The sequence below is a fragment of the Halichoerus grypus genome, chromosome 15 (genome assembly GCF_964656455.1).
Source record: "Halichoerus grypus chromosome 15, mHalGry1.hap1.1, whole genome shotgun sequence".
Taxonomy (NCBI): domain Eukaryota; kingdom Metazoa; phylum Chordata; class Mammalia; order Carnivora; family Phocidae; genus Halichoerus; species Halichoerus grypus.
Window position 1 is genome coordinate 53,795,877 of NC_135726.1, and position 17,203 is coordinate 53,813,079.

Sequence of the window (17,203 nt, forward strand, 5' to 3'; positions counted from 1 at the left end):
CTAGGAAGACCTAGGCTTGGTAGCTGGAAGCAGGCACTGTTAGAAAGAACAAAGTGTAACCAGAAACGGGATCTGATGAGTAACAGTTGTCAAGCAACAGGAGCACGTGATATGCAAGAGGTGCTGAGCTAGGGGTTCGGAGCACAGCACAGAAAGGGGGTGTGAAACTCGGGGATTAAGTTCTCCCAAGTGGGAATCGAAGGCTTACCAGGCAGCTGCTGGGTCCAAGCTACGAAACTGAACTCTGACCCCCTGCCCCTTCTCTGGTTTTGGTCGAAGAATCTAAGAGGAAGTGGCTCCTGGACACTTGTTCTTTCGGACACTCAGCACCTGCTGTTGTCACCACACTTCGCTGGCCACTCATGATTCTGGCAGGGGAGGGGGCTTCTGTGTGTCCATCACCAACACAGTTAACAGGAAGGATGGTCACACATGCAAATCCAGTTTTCTACTCCCCTGAGACGTGATTGGCTCAGAGGTGCACTCCTAGCGAAGACTAGAACTGAAAACAGATTTTTCCCGGAAAATAGAGCCATTCAGGGGACAGTAGGGCTAAAGTCCAGAGGCCACTGTCCTTGAAACATGTTCTAAGCTAGTGCTGTCCAATAGAATTTTTTGCAATGATGAAAATATTCTGGGGGCGCCTGAGCGGCTTAGTCGGTTAAGCATCTGCCCACGGCTCAGGTCATGACCCTGGGGTCCTGGGACCAAGCCTCATGTCAGGCTCCCTGCAGTGGGGAGTCTGCTTCTCCCTCTGCCCGTCCCCCCGCTCATGCCCTCTCTTTCTCTCAAATAAATCTTTAAAAAATAAAATATTCTGTATTTGCGCTGTTCAGTTGTGTAGCTATGAGCCTTATGTGGTCACGGTGACTACCGGGCAGTTGCATGTGGCTAGTGCTACTGAAGAATCTGGTTCATTTAAATAGCCACACAGGGCTTGTGGCTACCCGTGGGTCTTTTTTTTTTTCTAGTGACACAGCCCCTTTGAGCCAAATTTTTGCCCGCCTGCAAGTCCCAATGAAACAGAGGTGCCTTCCCTTGAAATAAAACTAGAATCTAGAATGGCAATCCAAGTCTCTCCAAGACAGCCGAATGAGACAAGGTATTAGGGACTCGGGTGGGCAGGCGGTGGGGGGCGGGGTGGGGGGGCGCGGAGAATAAAGGAGGTAAAAAGGTAGAGAAGCCAAGAGGAGGGACGGGCCGGGAGCGAGGCCCAGCAAGCCCTCACAGTGGACCAAACCTGAGATTCTTAAATATAGGTGTATTTTTTCATCTCTGGACACACATCAATCACACCCCGTTCTGCCCTCCCCGTCCCAACTGCAAACCAAGTGCATCAGACACAGCACAGCACACATGAAGGGCCCCTCCCTTTCACCAAAGCTGGGGGCAGGGCACAGCTTAAGGATGGAAGAGCCTGGAGGTAAATACGAAAGTTCTAGAACCTAGGGGGTTCAGTTCTAGACCAGGGGAAAGGGACCAGGAAGCAGCACAGTGGTAAGGTTCTAGATTCAGCAGCCGGGACCTAGAACCCAGTGGTTTCGTGGTGGGCCTAGGGCTTGGGGCTTGTGGCAGGGGTAGACAGCCAGTTCTGTCCTCAGCAGGGGGATTCCCTGGAGGGGACAGGAATCTCAAGATAGGGAGGAGAGCTCAGACTCAGGGAAGAGGAGAAAGGTCTGGTTCAGAAAAGGCCAGAGAGGCATCTAGACCAAGACTGCATATTCTCCAACAGGAATGAGAAGCTAAGTGGTTCCGCACCACCACCACCCCATTGGCCAAAGTGCGGAGAAAGAGGAGAGCAGGGGTGGAGGGGCCCTCCAGGCAGAGCCAGACACACCAGGAAGAGCCAGATCAGAGTAAACAGGGGAGTGCCCTGGTCTGGAGCCTGAGTTCTGGAGTTGAAATGGAGGACCTTCTGCATTCAGTTAAGTCCCTGAAAGTGCCCCAGCTTTGGACTTGATTGTCTCATTAGCAGGGAAACCACATGGTTTCCAGGGCTTGCTGGACCTTGGGCCAGGCCTGAGCGTGGATTGGTCTGTGGGCTATAAAATTAGCAAGCCACAAAGGGCTCTAGGAGCCCCTGCCCGGAAGGCAACAGACCAGGTTTCCTAAAACCTCTGGCACCATGGCAGGGAAATGGCAGGTTCCTGGCCCCCGGTGCCTGGGCCAGGCCTGAAGGACTCCAGGGCGCAGATTATGCATTCTGGAACCCAGGAAAGGCACGGCGTTGTGGATTCTGGAGTGTTGGGGATTCCGAGAGGGGAGCTAGAGGGACTGGAGTGTATGGCGGAGGGGGCGGGGCTGTGGACCCCCAGGAGGGTTCGGGATCTGGAGTGGGGTTTCGGAACAGCGCCTTTCTGCATCCACCCTCTGGACGAGGGCGGCAGGATGGGCTGGCAGTGTGGGGCACCGGACTTAGTTGCGCTCCTCGCCCAGGGAGCTGGCAGGGCTGAGGGGCTCGCTGGGAGTGCTGAGCGAGCTGGAGGGCGCCGTGTCCACCGAGCTGCGCTTGCTCCCGCCGGTGGAAGAGGCGCAGGAGGCGCGGCGCGGCCACTCGGGGGCGCGGATGTTGCGCCGGTCCTTGGCTGCCTCCTCGTCCTCGTCGTAGCGCTCCCCGTCTACGTCAGGCGGCCCGTCCCGGGGCTCCTCCTCATCCTCACTCTGGTGCGGGCTTGAGTGTCGTGACAGCGAGGGCGATGGTGGCACTGAGGCCGGCCGTGGGTAGCGGTAGCCCTGGGTCTGCGTTACGGGGGGGTGGGGGCGGCACAAACCGCAGAGTGAGGAGAGGCCTCCTACGGTTCCCCCCCTCCCCCGGACCTTCCCACTCCAGGAGGGACGCGCCCCTACCCCAGCCCTCTAGCTCCGGGCGCATCAGAGAGATCGGGGTCCACTCACCGCGTCAGCCTCGTGGGGCTCATAGGTGAAGTGCTCTGGAAAGGCCTTGGCCAGCGCCATGTGGCGTGCACACATGTAGTACTTGGGGAAAAGAAAGGGAGGGGGCATCAGGGAACGAGAGCCAGACCCCGCCCCCGGCAGAGATAGAAGGGGGCGGACCCTAGCCACACTCTATGCAAATGAGCACGCTCCGGCACCTTCCAGACGGCCCCTACGCCAATTATCCATCTTTCTGGCTCCACTCCTTAAGTAGATAAGCAGAGCTGTGAACGGACTGTCTCAGAGCCACACCTCATTAACAGGGGCAGAATTCTTAAGTTGGTTATCTCTTTCGCCATACACTTATGCGAGGAAGGTAATTGCCACCAATGCGGTCTATCTGCAAAAGCTGGTTAATTTCTTAAAGGGACAGCGACTGTTACAGGTGGAAGGAGGCTGCGTCCCGCGGCAGCCTTGGAGGCTGAGGAATGAGAGACACAGAGCCAGAAGCGGCCGATTCACCAGCAGAGGACGTGGGAGGGAGTCATACCCGGCCTAGGTATTTCCAGTCCAGAAGGTCTGAGAGGCGCTCCGTGCGGTTTCGCTGGATGATGCGCTGCCGCCGGCTCTGCTGGCAGAAGCTGTAGAGGAAGGAGGTGAGCTGCGAGCAGGAATCATCCAGGCTGCGGAACCGCCGGTCTAGAATGTAGATGCCTGTGGGGGCCAGGACGGGGGCTTAGAAATCAGACCAAGGAAACCTTCATTCTTCCAGGGACTCTCTGGAGCCAGGACTCCTCCTCCCCCCGGGACCCAGGAGCCCACCCCTTCCTCCCCCTGGATCCAGGAGTCTCGGCTCTCAGTCTGGGCACCGACCGTAAGCTGAGGGGTCTGCAATGTGTTCCTCCATGAAGCAGCCGAAGCCGGAGAGGTTGGTGGAGATACTGGGGATGCCCATAACCGTGCACTCAGCTGCAGGAAGGCATGAGGAGGAAGGTCCACTTAGCTTTCCCCTTTGCAGCCTCTTAAATCGCAATAAAAGCCCCAACAGCGCCCTCTACTGACACCTTAAGCAAATCACTGAGCCCACAAAACCAGGCTGCACATTAGACTATCGGTCTGTTTCTTCCTTCTTTTTTTTTTAATGTTCTGTTTGTTTGTTTTTAAGACTTTTTATCTTTTTTAAAGATTTTATTTATTTAGGGGCACCTGGGTGGCTCAGTCGTTAGGCGTCTGCCTTCGGTTCGGGCCATGGTCCCGGGGTCCTGGGATCGAACCCCGCATCGGGCTCCCTGCTCAGCGGTCTGTGTCTCTCTCTCTGAGAGAGAGACAGTGAGAGCGGGAACACAAGCAGGGGGGGTGGGAGAGGGAGAAGCAGGCTCCCCGCTGAGCAGGGAGCCCGATGTGGGGCTTGATCCCAGGAGCCCGGGATCAAGACCTGAGCCGAAGGCAGACGCTTAAAGACTGAGCCGCCCAGGCGCCCCTAAGATTTTTTATTTATTTATTTGAGAGGGAGAATGAGCAGGGAGAGCAGCAGAGAGAGAGGGAGAAGCAGGCCCCCCACTGAGCAAGGAGCCGGATGGAGGGCTCCATCCTAGGACCCTGGGACCCTGGGGCCATGAGCCAACCCAAAGGCAGATGCTTAACCGACTTAGCCACCCAGCTGCCCCTATCATAGTCTGTTTCTCAGAAGGGAAGCTAGGAGGCTCAGAAAAGGGAATTTCCTTGTCCCAAGGCTTCAGGATGAGGAAGAGTCTAGAGTTCGGCAATAGGATGCTGAATTATTAAGTATGGACTCTGTTCCCATGTCTACCATTTTACTTAATCCTCACAACCTGTAAGATATTTTCTTGTGCCAGATAGAGTGGGCTGGTTAATCATAGCTTCAGTCTATCTTTTTAAAAAGATTTATTTATTTGAGAGAGAGACACACACACAGCACGTTTTGGGGGAGGGGCAGTGGGAGAGGGAGAAAGAGTCCCATACAGACTGCACTAGGCATGGAGCCTGAGATCAGGGCCTGAGCTGAAACCAAGAGTCAGTCACTTAACTGACTGGCGCCCCAGCTTCAGTCTATTTTGACAGGAGGTAAGAGAAGGGCTCTCATTCTGCCCTGTTTAATACCCTAAACAAGACTGAGAAATGCTTCAAGCAGTTTATTATTATTCAAATGTAAGTGTTCCTAAAAACCCGCGTAACCTGCAAACGCAGGCTCAAGATATAACAGGGCTTATGGGGAAAAATAGGGTTGGGGCCAAGCACACAGAACCTCGTCATCACTGTAACCATGACAGAAATAAAACTGGGAAAATCATCATCCTAATTATCATGAAAGCACGGTTTAAGGGATTTGTTAAATTACTCATAAATTAAGAAAAACTACAGCAAATGTGTTATTGCCTTAGCCTGAAAAACATGAAGGTAACTTGATTGAAAAGTGTGTGAGATAGGGTTGAGTTTGGGGCCACAGCAGAATGTCCCTAAATGAGGGAGAATTGCAAATAAGGTCCAAGTTGGAGCCTGTGTCTCTAAAGAGAGCCAACCCCTTCCTAAGAGGAAGGTGGAGCAGATGGGCCCTGGGGACATCTCAGGGAGCCTTGGCCACATTCTGTCGTGTGAGTGAAGTATGCATTCAGCTGTTATTATTTGGGGGGCCAAATATCAGCCAATGGGGGGAAATCACACGTGACCTCTAATTATGCATCACATGAGCTACTGTGTCACAAAAACACATTCTGTAGCAAAACAGACTGTTGACATCGTCCCTGTTTTGCAAAGGAGAGCTTGGGGCACAGAACGGGGCAAGTGCCTCAATCGATCATGCCTGATCAGACCAGAAGCCCACCACCACGCTGCACTCACCCGGCGTGTAGCCCCAAGGCTCATAGTAGGAAGGGAAGACCCCAAGATGGCAGCCACGGACAAATTCCTCATAATCCACGGGGAGCAGAGGGCTGGTGGAGGAGAGGAACTCTGGATGGAAAATCACCTAGCCGTGAAAAAAGAAGAGTTCAGCCCAAGCGCCTTATTTAGCTACTCCCTGGGATCCTGGAGTGGCCCAGAGAGGGCGAAAGACTTGTCTAGAGTCACCCAAGTCAGTGGGAGGACAAGGATTTGAATCTAAGTCTGCCTGCTTAAAAAGCTAAGGTCCTTTCTAAACACAGCAATCCTTTGATAAACTAGGGGAAAGGGAGGATGTGAGGCCCAGGCTCCCCCTACCCCCACCCCACCCCACCATGCTTAACCCTCCCTGACCGTTGTCCTCACCTTGACCCTGTCGGCACTACTATTGAAGAGCCCAATTCGGCGGATGGTGGTCAGGATAGGGTCCGAGGAGTCGTCCAGCATGTTGTGGGTGCACACGGGGGGGAAAGACTGCCGCTGTAGGGGCCACAAGTGGGATGGGGGTCAGAGAAGGGACAGGGGCTCCTTAGTTCCCTATGAGCCATGCTGACCCTGGGGAGACCACAGTTCCCACCAGGTTGTGGGAACCACAAGCCTAAGAGATTAGGAGTTGTAATCAATGGGGCAGAGACTTTGCCAATATGGTAGCAAGCTTCAGGGGCTGCTGGAAGTTGCAGGTTTTCTGTTTGGGTTTTGTTGGTTTGTTTTGAGAGAGAGAGAGAGAGAGAGATGGGAGGGAGAGGGAAAGAGAGAGAGAATCTCAAGCAGGTTCCCTGCCCAGCACGGAGCCCAACGCAGGTCTCGATCTCACAACCCTGAGATCATGACCTGAGCTGAAATCAAGAGTTGGACGCTCAACTGACTGAGCCACCCAGGGGCCCTTAGTTGTAGTTTTCTTATGAAAATCCTGGCTCGCTTTCTCTCCAAGTTCCCTTTACTCTCCATCCTGTAATTCCCTCCACCTCCACTCCCAACCAAGGCCCAAAGAAACCACAATTCCCAAGAGTCACTGGAAGAGGCCAGATCGAGGAACTCCCATGTGCTGGGACAGATAGTTATTGGTACCTCTTCCATCTCATGAAAAGTTCTGCTCACCTTCAGTTGCCCTCCAGGGGCTGCAAGAAACTACAACTCCCAGCAGCCCCATGGCAGATACATCCTCAGGGAGACCGACTGTCTTAGGGACTATTGGAAATTGTAGTTTGGCCAAAAGCACATCACACCGTGTTTGTGCACCTTGGCTTATCTAGGTTTCCATTCCCCAGGAAATGGCTCACCAGCCCTGCACAGGTACCAAAGATTCTTGACTCCAGAGAAGAAAAGAACTCTACCTCCCAGAAGCCTCTGGGGCTAGGGAAGACTCCATGAAGCAGGGGCCGCTGGGAGTTGTAGTTCTCATTCTGTTCTACCATGTTCCTCTACGGTTTCCCATTTGCCTAACGGCGTTAACCTCAGGAATCTGAAGAAGCTACAACTCCCAGGAATGTTTGGGGACTAAGACACAGCCAGTGGGATAAGAAAAGCAGGGGCTGCTGAGAGTTTTCAGTGTTCTTCTGGTAATGACAAGTGTTTTAGCGGACCTTCTGGCTCTAATGAGTACGCAGCTAGTTTGCAGCAAGACCCAGGGACGGCAGGGACTTGTTCTCCTTTTGTGGCTCGGTTGGCTTCCTAAAGTTTCCTTTCACCTTTTGTCCTTTGACCCTAGAGACTCAAGGAAATTACAACTCAAAGAAAAACAAAAAAAAAAACAAACAAAAGAGAAAGAAAGAAAGAAAAGAAGGAAGGAAGGAAAGAAGGAAAGGAAGGAAGGAAAGAAGGAAAGGAAGGAAGGAAGAAAAGAAAAGAAGAAAGAAAGAAGAGAAAAGAAGGAAGGAAGAAGAAAGAAAGAAAAGAAAAGAAAAGAAAAAGAAAGAAAGAAACTTCAATTCCCAGCAGCCCGTGTAGCAGAATAAGCCATGGGAAAACAGGCTGCCCTCAGGAAACTGAATGTCTACCAGTCAGTCCACACCTTCGGTGGACTTAAGAATTGATGCCCTGAAAAGGGCTGCCAGCTCTCGGTTGAGGGGTCCCAACCATACCTGCGTAGCAAAGATGGCTCTCTTCATCATGGTGAAGTCCTCCTTATCCAGCATCTTGTTCATGTCTGGGAGGCTCCCCCTACAAGGTGAGCGGGGTACACGTCTGGGAATCAGGGGCGAGGAGAGCAATTAGGGCCCAGGAGGATGCAGGGCTGGGGGTGGGACACTCACACCAGCAAGGACTCGTAAAGCTTCCTTCCAAACTTCTCTTTCACAGTGTTGGCCGTATCCCTAGAAGAATTAAAGCCACAGCATCATATACACATACCAGCTGCCATGTGTTGTTAGGTTTGTGGGGCAGCTGGAAAACCGAGGTCTGAGCGGAGAGGCCCTGGGGATTCTGAGCTGGAGGACAGGGAGCTGGGAAACGGGCCCTGGAAGGCTCGAATCCCTTGTGCTTTGCATCAGCTGTGTGGCCAGGGACAGGTGGCCTTCCCTCTCTGACGTCAGTGACTCATCTGTCAGACAGGGATAAAAATAGAACCAACCTCATAGGTATGCAGTGAAAACTTGATGAAGTCATGACAAAAAGGGCACAGTGCCTGGCACAAGGCGAGCCTTCCAGAAATGTCAGCTATTTTTAGGACTTGCACTAGTCCTGACAGAGGCAATGCTGAGCACCATTTTATAAAAAGGGAAAATTGTGTTCTGAGAGAGGAAACTTGAGGTACATGAGGGAAGCTAGCAATTAGTGACACTCTACAGCTTCATTGACATTTCCTCGGCTCATAATCGTCTCATAGCTCGGGCCTCATTTTCTACCCCATCTCCCTCCAGCACACTGCTCCAGCCCCACTGGTCTCCTTGTGGTTTCTCAAACACACCCCAGGGCCTTTGCATCTGCTGTCCCTCTGCCTGAAATGCTATTCCCCAGATACACACAGGGCACCCTCCCTCATTTCCTCTATTGCCATTCCTCTACCCAATGGCACTTTCTCAGGCCTCTCCTGACAACTCCATGTCCTGTCTCATATTCCAGTCCTGCTTTATTTTCTTGCCAGAGCACTTTTCAAAAGATTTTATTTTTAAGTAATCTCTACACCTGACATGGGGCTTGAACTCACAACCCCAAGATCAAGAGTCACATGCTCTACTGACTGAGCCAGCCAGGCGCCCCAGAGCACTTTCTGTAGAACTTTCTAGAATGTGAGCTCAGTGGCGAGGGCAGGGATCTTCTCTTGTCCCCAAGGCCTGGAACAGTGCCTGGTACATGGTAGGTGCTCAATGAGTATCTGCTGGCTGATGAATGGGTTTTGCATTTGATTGATTGATCTTCCCTCGTGTCCCCAAGGCCTGGAACAGTGCCTGGTACATGGTAGGTGCTCAATGAATATCTGCTGGCTGATGAATGGGTTTTGCATTTGATTGATTGATCTTCCCTCGTGTCCCCAAGGCCTGGAACAGTGCCTGGTACATGGTAGGTGCTCAATGAATATCTGCTGGCTGATGAATGGGTTTTACATTTGAGGAAACTGAGGCTTGGAGAGGCAGAATTATTTGCCCAAAGTCACAAGTGGCACAAGGGGGACCTCGCCAGAACCCTGGTTCTGCGGTCACACTTGTCCTGCCTGCAACTCCTTACTACCCCTGAACTGGAGGCCTCTCAAGCAAGCTACTTCCCTAGGAATTGGTGGGGCGAGTTGCTTGTGTTCCAGAGAACAAAACTGAGCCTCCCGAAGCACAAAGCTGGAAGTGGGAATGGCAGGGCTCCTGGGCCCAGGGCTGCTGACCAGAGCTGCTTGCGCACAGCCTGGCCTTTGAGGGTTTCCACGTTGAAATTGTTGGTCCGAGCTGGCATGATGAAGAAGGCGACCACTGTCTGCTCACTGCCGTTTACCTGGGCAGAGGAAAAGGCGTGGGGTTGGAGGGAGGGGTTCAGAATCAACCCTGAGGCCACCTACCCTTTTCCGCCCATCAAGACCACTATGGCCCCGCCATGCCTCTTCCTGTCAAGGAGAACTGAAGCTACCATCCCCACGGGGACTCTGGTCTGCTGTCTGGGTCTCGACACTTCCCCATTCACACATGGGTGTCCCTACGCCCACCCCCCTTATGTCCTGATTTCCTCGTCCTCTTTTCGTGTCCTCACAGACAGCCCAGGCCTTACTCTGAGCAGATAGTTGAGCCGGGCCAAGGCCTCTAGGAAGACGTCGGCCCCCTTGTTAGAGAACTCGTAGCGGCCAGCGATAAAGAAATACAAGGTCTTGTCCAAGTTGAAGTCCAGGTGCCTAAAAAAGCCATAATAAGGCAGGGTGAAGCCAAGGGTGGGGGACCCTGTAGCCCTCGCCTTGAAGCTACAAACCCCAGCAGCCACAGGGGCAAAGAACAGCTTAGCAAGAGCAGAGGCACCATGGGGACTCCTGGAAATTGTGGTTCTTCTTTCCTTGGATGGGGATCCATCCCTCAATACTCAGCCATTGTTCTGGGGTTCAGGAGCTCAAGAGGCTGAGCCGCCGGCTATTTTGTCTCTTACACTCAGGACGTGGGCTCCCAACCCCCTCCTCTCTCAAGACCTAGGTATCCGGTCCACGTACCCATAAAAATGGCCCCGCACAAACTCCTGGATTCGAGCCTTGCTCTGAGCATGGAGGTTCTGGAACTCATGCATGGCGGAGAACTTCTTCACATTCAGCCCATTGGGGGTCACGAAATCTGGGGTTGGGGGAGAAGGTCCATGTTTCATTTTTTTTTTTTTTAAGATTTTATTTATTTATTTGAGAGAGAGAATGAGAGAGAGCACGCGCGTGCGCATGAGGGGGGGAGGGTCAGAAGGAGAAGCAGACTCCCTGCTGAGCAGGGAGCCCCATGTGAGACTCGATCCCGGGACTCCAGGATCATGACCTGGGCCGAAGGCAGTGGCTTAACCAACTGAGCCACCCAGGCGCCTGAAGGTCCATGTTTCAGATCTTCATTTATTCATTCAGATCAGTGTGCCTGAATGAATAAACAAAGGAAAGACTCCTTTCCTTGAACAATGTCTTTGCTTTAGAAGCTCCAGCTGTCCTGCCACTCGGATGCCTTCTTGCCCAAAGTTACCTGCTTCTGTTCACAAGCACAGCTACAAATCCCAGCAGCCCCTGCAAATGGCTAACCCCATAGGGAAATGATCCACCTTGGGGCCTCTGGGAGTTGTAGTTCTCACAATACACCCGTTGAGAATGGGTACCGTAACTCGGTTAGAATAACTGGTTCCAACACTGCTCTTCTCAAAATCAAAACCCAGTGAAACTCCGTTCCCTTCCGGAAGACCGAAATCTACATTAGCCAATAAAATAACTTTACCATCTTGAGATTAATGTCAAAGAAATGACACCTCCCATTAGTCTCTAGGGCGTACAGCCAGGCAACTTCATATTCAGGTCACCAACTTAGGGTCTTCTGGGAGGTGTAGTTCTTTGCTCTCTACAGTTAAAAAAACTGGTCTAGGTCTTAGCACAGACTACCTCATTCATGTCTAGGGACCCCAGCCTATACCCTACCTGGTTTCCTCTTGAGTAGGTGCTGAGCCTCGATGGCGGTGATCTGGGACACAGTAGTAAAGACGTGAGCGCAGTGGGCTGCTGCCCGCTCCATGCAGTAGCGGTGATAGATTTGCCTCTCACCTGCTTCCTTGTCCACATTGAACTGGGTGGGAAGGGAGGGCAGTCAGGGTGGAAGAACTGGGGAGAAGACTGGAGGTCTAGACTCCAGGGTCCTGGGGGTGGTTGGGGCTGGAAACTGAACTCCTCCTGGGTCTGAGGGAGGAGAGGGCTGAGGACTTGGGACTCCTGGGTCATGGGAGAAAAGGAAGCTTGATCCCCCTGGGCTGTCCTGAAACACTCGGAGCCCCCCTGGGCCACATTCCCGGCTCACATTCTCCAGGTTGTTGTAGAAGTCCACAGCACCTGCACACAGGTATCGTCCCAGGAGCGTGGCGTGGGTGGTGAAGATTGTAGCCACAGGCAGCCGCCGGGCCCGGCACAGGCAGAGTCCAACGCCCGCCAACCACTCGTGGAAGTGTGCAACCACATGCGGCTTCTCCTCGTTCTGGGCTAGGAACTAGGGGGCAACAGGAACAGGGCCAACATGTCTCCGTATGTGCTGTGTAGGCAATTGACAATCCCCCAAGGTGGACGAGGAAGCAGGGGAGAGCTATCACCACTCCTGCACAGGATGGATGGTCACCCACTGCCATCCCCCTAGAATAAGGAACTGTAAATCCTTGAGACGGCCAGACCAGCTGACCCCATCCCCAAAGGCTGATGGGAGCTGCGGTTTTGGTGTTGGTTTTTTTTTTTTGGCCAATCTTCTAAGTCCCAGCAGGGCTGAATTGGAAAGCGTCCCCAGGTCCTGCATGCAATTCCTGGAGACTCTTTATCTCAATCAAGAGTAGAACTGTACCCAATACTGGCTAAAGGACTACAACTCCCAGAATGCCCTAGGAATAGCCGGTTCCTAGACTGTTTTCCCTGCATCATTAGAAGTGAAGTTTCCTGAGCCTTTTAAAAGCTAAGGGGGGTCAGAACCAGGATTCCTGGTTCTCATATAGGCTGGAGATCCCCAAACATCCAGGGTCCCAATTCAGAGCTAAGTCCAGCCCCTATCAGACTAGAGAACTACAACTCCCAGAATTCCCTGGTACAAACCCTCCAGCCAGGCCAGCACCCCCAAAAGCTAATGGCTCAAAAATCTTACACTTGGAAGATTAGAGTGAATGAAGTTGGGGTTGGGAGTTTGAGTCTCTGAGGAAAACAAGAGTCTGGGTCCCTGGATGTCCACGTTCCCAAAGTTTAGAGCTCATGCTTGGAAAAGGACCTCCAGCTCCCAGAATGCCCTGGGAGAAGCCAGCCAGTCTCTGGCCCCCACCCAGCCACCCCCTGGCCAGGGGCTGATGACCATTGCAGTTTGGGGCCAGGGTCGGAAGGAGTGACATGGGGAGGGGCAATGGGGCCTACCTCACCCAGGAACCAGGTGGTGAGGAAGCCAAAAAGGACGGCGTCGTTGGCCTCACGGTCGTACCAGGGCACCCCGATGTTGCAGGTGTCCCAGAGCTCCCCCTTCCAGCGCTCCAGGGCCCAGGCTGAGGCCCCCACATCCAGGAGCACCACCAGGGGGCCCCCCTCGATCAGCCAGCGACCGAAGTACACCTGTGGGACCCCCGCGGGAAGGCTCAGGGCTGTGGCCACACGTCTCTGGGCTCAGCACCTGGGGCTCTCCTGGCCACAGGCAGCTGCCTTCCCAACCCAGTTCTTCCACCCTGTTTCTGTATCTGCTGCTAATTTCTCACCCGCTGCCTTATTTCTCTATGTGCTGTTAGGTATTCCCACCATGATATTTTTCCATCAGTTATATTTACCCTGTTCCTTGCTTAGTTTCTATAACCACTACCCTGCTCCTCCCCACTGCCTCTTTTCTCTACCTATAACCACGCATTTGACACGTCCTCTCTGTGCCTCCACTGCCTTGTTTTTCCACCCTTATGATGTCTCCAACCTGCCGCCTTGCTGCCGTGTTTGCTGCCACTTCTCTCCTGCGGACCCTCGCGTTGCTTTCTCCCATGATCTTTTCCTTCTGCTGCAAATTCCTTCCACTGGATGCTTCTTTTCCTGTTCTCCCTGCCCTATTTCTTCCACACCCGCTGCCTGGCGTCTGACGCTTTCACCATAAGTTTGTCACTTGCCCTGCCCTGAGGCCCGTTTTGTCCTCTGCAGCCACCCCTTCTGACACCGGCTGCCCTCTTTCCTTCCCCAGGGGCTGCATTTTTCTACCCACTGCCCCATCTCTAAACCTCGCTGGCACATTTCATTCTGCATCTGCCACGTTCCTCTGGTCGGTGACTGCTTTCCTTCCGAGATGACAGCCTCGGGTTCTGGGCCTGCTGCCATGGCCCCGGCCCATGGCCCCGGCCCTGTGCAGGCATCGAGCAGTCCTATGCCTCCCCCACCTGGCTTTTCCCAGCCCCGGGGAGCCTGACTTTGATGCCCTGCCCCTCCCCCTCCCAGCTGTGGTCTGCCCTTTCGCTGGGGGGGAGGGGGGCTATTCTTAGGCCCCCAGCACGTGGGGAGCAGCTGCCATGGGGGAGGGCTGGGCTGTCCTAGGGTTCCTTAGGGACACAGCTGGGCCTACCTGGACTCCAGACCCCACCCCAAGCCAGAGGCTGTGAATGAATGCAGCAACCACTGTACTTCCTCCCTTCCAGACCCCAACCTGTCATGAGGTTGAGGCCTGCTACTTCATGGTCACCTCTGCAGGCAGCAGTGATCAATCTGTGCTCATCCTTTGGTCCTCATCTGGAGCCCTGGGACGAGATCTCCCCTCCTATCTTTAATTCCTGGCTCTGCCCCTCTGAATCTCTGCCCCTCTCCCACTCCCCCCACCCCGGGTCTGCTCGCCTAGCTCTCTTCTCTTCATTGGTACTCCATCTTCCTCTCCCTTCTAGGGCCTTCTCCCTGAAACATCGGGCTGTTTGTCTTCTTCTCTCTCCCTAATTGCTCTAGCCCCTGGGGCTATCATCACCTTTTGGGACACTCAATCACTCTCTATCCATCTGTCTCCCTTGGTCTGCCTGTCCACCTCATTGCAAGCTTGGCTGTTTACAGTAATGATGATGATGATGACAGCCATGATGACAGTAGCTCATACACAGTACTAACTGAAGCCAGGAACTGAGCTGAAGACTTTATTAACTAGTGCATCCTCCCAAAAACCATACAAGGTAGATGCTATTAGCAGGTTTATTAGCCAAGGTCACAGAGACAGAGAGTGGAGAAGGTGACTTTGAACTTCAGGCTCCGGAACCCCTACTCTGGGAACTCCTGCCTCACCCCAAGCCCACCTGCCCTGGGTTCTATCTTGCTGGCTGTCTTTCTATCTAGATCTTTTTCTCTCTGTGGGTCTGACGATCTCGGCCTCTAGGAACCATCTCTCGGTCTACCTTGTACCTGCTGTCTGTCTGTCCATTCACCAATGTCTTATAGCTTGGGGCTCACCCACCCATTTCATGGAGTCCTGCATCTGTCTGAGTGTCTGTTAATCTTACCTCCTCTGTGTCTGCTTGAGAAAGTACTGGGTCATCCTGTGTTTCTGTACATGCCTCTCCCTCCCCAGCGGGCTATCCGCCCCCTTCCCCACCGTCCCTTCCCCATCTGCTGCTCCCACCCTAACTCTGGGCGCCCACCTCCCTACCCTCAGCCAGGCCATGTCCTACCTTGCAGCCTTTGCTGTTCATGCAGTCCAGTGTCTTCTTCAGGGCCGGGGTTGGGGGCTCGAGCAGTTCCACCTGGGTCCTCACACCCTGCTCCGTGTAAGGTCCCACCAGGTAGTAGTTGTCGCCCCACTCATCCCCTGTCACCTTCGCCTTCGTCTGCAGCACCGTGTAGATGCCTCCCACTGTGGGCCCAAGGGTGTGAGGGCAGGCCCCAGCCGAGGTCCACAGGTCTGGGACCTGGGGTGGGGGTGGGGAGCATGGAAGGTGCTGGGGCCCTGGACTTCTGGCTTAGAGGGAGGAGGGGACTGGAAGCCCATACTTCTCAGTCAGAGGAAAGTAAGATAGGAGTTTGAGGGCAGTACTCTCGGGTCTAAGGGAGAATGGGGCTCAGGCTAAACTTCTGAGTCAGACAGGAAAGGGCTAGGGACCTGGGCTCCGGGTCTGAGAGAATTAGGGACTGGGGTCCCAACGATGAGAAAAGCTGACAAGCATTAGCAGGACCCAGATTCCCGAGTTCCCAGCTTACAGGAGCTGGGTTTAAATTCTCAGTCAGGCTCTAGGTCACAGTAGGGGAGAATCTCTCTTCATGGCCCTATTCAGATTCCCACAGTTGCCTAAGAGAAGGCTGAATTGTCATTCGGTGCCCCCCCAGGGGCTCTGCTGAACTGTCCCCCAGTCTCTTTTCCCCAACTGAGGACACACATGCAGGGCCCTGCTCCTCCCATGACTTCACTCCAGACCCAGGAGTCTGGGCTCTCAGCCTCCTTACCTACTGGAGCCTGGGCCCTGGTGATACATGGCTCCCAGTTTGAGGGCCGCCTGCCGTGGTGTAAGACCCGATCCCATTCTCTCCCAAGACTCAGCAAAGCAAAACCCTAGCTCCCTCCAGCCCCAGCTGGTTTTCCAAACCCAGAACTTTAGGCCCTTCAGGGCCTGGGACGCAGGAATCTAGGCCCCCAGCCCCTCCCATCCTTGGGCCCAGCCCCTGACCAACCTAGGACTTCCCAGGCTTCCCTCATTCCAGTACGCATGTGTCTGAGGCCCCAGGCTCCCCTACTCTTAGAAACCTGTAGCTCATACCCTCGGCTCCCTTCAGAGCCTAGGCATTCAGACCCCAACTCTCTCTGACCCAAAGATCTAAGAATTAGAGTCTGCAGCCCCTCCCATCTTTACTCTCAAGTGGCCAGCGCCCAAATTCTGCCACCACGACTCATGCATCCTATCTCCCAGTTGGCTCTCTACCAAATCCGGAGTTATATCCCCAGACTCTTCCCCCAGGGCCGCGGATCTGAAACCCAGCCACTTCCCAGGTTTGCACTAGGAAGTGCCACCCCCCCCCCCCCATCTCCTTCCCTGTTCAGGACCCAGGTCACTGGTCTCTCAGAAACCTCCCTCCAGGACCTAGGAATCTTTCATTTTAGCCCCCTCTTCCCTAGGACCCAGCAACTGGACTTCGGCCTCTTTTCCTTTTAACAGTGAGGCGGCTCATCCCCACCCCGCCAGGGTCCAGGAGATATACCTAGGCCCCTCCCCAAGGACACAGAAGTCATAGGCTCCTTGGCCAGAACCCAAGAGTCATGCCATGTAGTCCTGTCCCTGTATTACTCAAGAGTGCCGGCTCCCATCGCCCACTGCCCTCCTCGTCCGCGACCCACCGCCTGGCGTGCTCACCCTTGTTGGCCACCTCCCAGGCCACCTCGAAGAGCACTGTGTTCTCCAGGTCGAATTCATCCTCCCAATCCTCCAGTCCTGGCAGGGAGGACATGGACAAAGTGCGACTTAGAGGCATGGCCGACGCGTGAAGGGGGCTCCAGGGGCCACAGGTGGGGGCTCCAGAGGTGTCTGGGGAATGCAAAGGGCAGGGCGCGGGGCCAGGTAGCTACTGCCCAACGGGAAGCTTGCAACGCCCTCGGCTTCCTATTGCACGACCGCACCCCCGCCAGGGAGGGCCAGGCCCTAGGCAGGAGGCGGCCGCAGCGTCACTGAGCCTGGTGGGGCCCCTGCAGTGAAATCTTGAGGCCGCTCGGAGGTGGGGTCCGCCCCCCGACCACAGCCATTGGCCTGTGCCCGGGGGAGGGGGCTGACGCATCTCCTCATTGATGAACAAGGTAGGGTTTACTCTGCCCCGCCACCGTAGCGGCCAATGAGAGCTTTAGGGGGTGTG

The 17,203-nt window shown here is 54.2% G+C and overlaps 1 protein-coding gene across 1 annotated transcript; it reads right to left on the reverse strand.

Moving 5' to 3' along the window:
• Window positions 1-1,246: 1,246 nt before the first annotated feature.
• On the reverse strand, window positions 1,247-17,046 carry GYS1 (glycogen synthase 1). Its single transcript, XM_078062401.1, has 16 exons — window positions 16,711-17,046; window positions 15,040-15,221; window positions 12,788-12,979; window positions 11,706-11,891; window positions 11,333-11,477; window positions 10,388-10,505; window positions 9,961-10,081; window positions 9,584-9,690; window positions 8,025-8,084; window positions 7,854-7,932; window positions 6,139-6,252; window positions 5,734-5,860; window positions 3,748-3,843; window positions 3,425-3,588; window positions 2,896-2,976; window positions 1,247-2,739 (listed from the first exon to the last, which is right to left on the reverse strand). Exons 1-16 carry the CDS (start codon window positions 16,826-16,828, stop codon window positions 2,416-2,418), a joined length of 2,214 nt encoding a protein of 737 aa, XP_077918527.1. The 5' UTR covers window positions 16,829-17,046; the 3' UTR covers window positions 1,247-2,415.
• Between the last annotated feature and the right edge of the window lie 157 nt (window positions 17,047-17,203).

Bases quoted from the DNA above. Each gene is read 5' to 3' on its own strand.
- GYS1 (XM_078062401.1), bottom strand. From the start codon at position 16,828: ATGCCTCTAAGTCGCACTTTGTCCATGTCCTCCCTGCCAGGACTGGAG. The intron at 10,506-11,332 runs GTAGGGTATAGG...CCCCAACCCCAG, and splicing joins CCTACTCAAGAGGAAACCAG to ATTTCGTGACCCCCAATGGG. The intron at 8,085-9,583 runs GTCAGCAGCCCT...TAATTCTTCTAG, and splicing joins GCTGTGCGCAAGCAGCTCTG to GGATACGGCCAACACTGTGA.